This window comes from Mizuhopecten yessoensis, unplaced genomic scaffold (genome assembly GCF_002113885.1).
Source record: "Mizuhopecten yessoensis strain PY_sf001 unplaced genomic scaffold, ASM211388v2 hete_36101562, whole genome shotgun sequence".
NCBI lineage: Eukaryota > Metazoa > Mollusca > Bivalvia > Pectinida > Pectinidae > Mizuhopecten > Mizuhopecten yessoensis.
Genome location: NW_018483926.1, coordinates 1079 through 2691, shown reverse-complemented (window position 1 = coordinate 2691; position 1613 = coordinate 1079). Strand labels below are relative to the sequence as shown.

Here is a 1613-nt window from a genome sequence, read left to right as displayed (position 1 = left end):
GACTGACCCTCTCCCTCTGTCACGATTCTTGCTGGCCATGATGGCTGTCTTGCCAATGTCGCAGCAGCTGGGGACACGTGTACATCAGACTGTAGAAGCTGACGTGCAGTGGGTCTACTGGATCTGGAGTTATCAGCAGACCTGTTGACAGTTCTGCTGTACCCGGAGGATTTCTCCGACGTGTAACCCTTGGCTTTGGTGTCCACGGTCCTGGAGGACTTCCTATTGTACGACACGATGGCATGGGGGATACAGTGTCGAGGCCTCTCCACAGTTTCACAGTCCTCATTGTACTCGTACAAGTATATCTGTAATGGAGATATTTATTTCAAATTGTTTTTCAAGAAAAACGCAGCATAAATCTCCTCTTTATGTGGTCATACAAATACTTCAGATAATGTAATTTTTGCGATTTTTTCACACCATATTCATAATCCATCATTTATTTTGTCCATTCCTATCAGTACAACTATATATTAGCATTAAAATGATAAGTTTTATAAGTGAAAAGAAATTTCGAAAAAAACCAAACACTGAATCTAAACTTTTTACTTTAAATGGCAATTTACACTGTAAAGGGAGGTAACTGCACAATTTTTTTCAGAGAATAATTTCTAAACAATTTTGTGGAAACAAACAAAATGTCTCGACTCCCCCTTTCAAATAAACTTTTTGATACATTTTTTTATAATAAAACAAGATTGTAATCCATTGTTGGTATTATCTAAAATTTTGTCACGTTTATAATCAAGGAAAGAACGGTAGAATTTAATGAAAAGTTCAACACTTCAAATCTAAACCATTTTTGCAGAAGCTTAAAACTGATGTAACTGTTCATGTGAGTGGTTACCTGTGACCTTGCAGCCTGGATAGACACTGAATCACTGAGGGAAGGCTTAGTTTTACTGATGTGACAGTCAAAATTCGGCGTGGGCTCCACATTTTCTGAAGTGTTCCCTTGTGTGCTCAGAACCTTGCACTTTCCTAGGATCACCTAAAAAAAGTTTTTTTTTTACAAATTGCAGGCAAGCATTGCAGACTTACTTTGTGTTACAACATAACGGCTTCAGACAACATGTAATATTTCAAATTTACCTTGAAGATGACGATGTTGAAAAGAGTACTGCAGTATTTGAGTTTTAAACTGAAGATGATGAATAACAGATTATTGCAGTATTTTAAGAGTTATCTTGACAAGATAACATTACATTTGCGAACAGTATTTAAGACTTAAAATTACCTTGAAGATGACGATATTACAGGTATCCAGACCCCATACCTCCGCCAGTCGCAATTGAACGTCGGCATGTCGACACACATGCACACCCATCTTACTGTCTCCTATAAAAATAAAATACCAACATTAAAAGAGCATTCCCAAGCAACCCTCAATACAATGTTTTCATATACACCACCTGACCCCTAATCAATGTGGTGGGGTGGGATGTATAATTAGCAGTTATGATATATACCATACCATGCAGAAATTTTCTATCCATTAACTACTGAACAGGGCTATATAAACTAGATGTACATTTACACAACAGTCTCTTGCTTACTAACACCATGGCACCTTGGTAACCAAAGTGGTTTACAATATGGCTTAATTAATA

The 1613-nt window shown here is 37.2% G+C and overlaps 1 protein-coding gene across 1 annotated transcript; it reads right to left on the bottom strand.

The window, feature by feature from the left end:
* Positions 1-7: 7 nt before the first annotated feature.
* On the bottom strand, positions 8-1341 carry LOC110444347 (protein TASOR-like; the record flags this gene model as incomplete). The annotated part of the gene is made up of 3 exons (XM_021488730.1): positions 8-308; positions 851-994; positions 1241-1341. Coding segments are annotated over 3 exons (546 nt in total), but the record flags the coding sequence as incomplete, so codon positions are not given.
* Between the last annotated feature and the right edge of the window lie 272 nt (positions 1342-1613).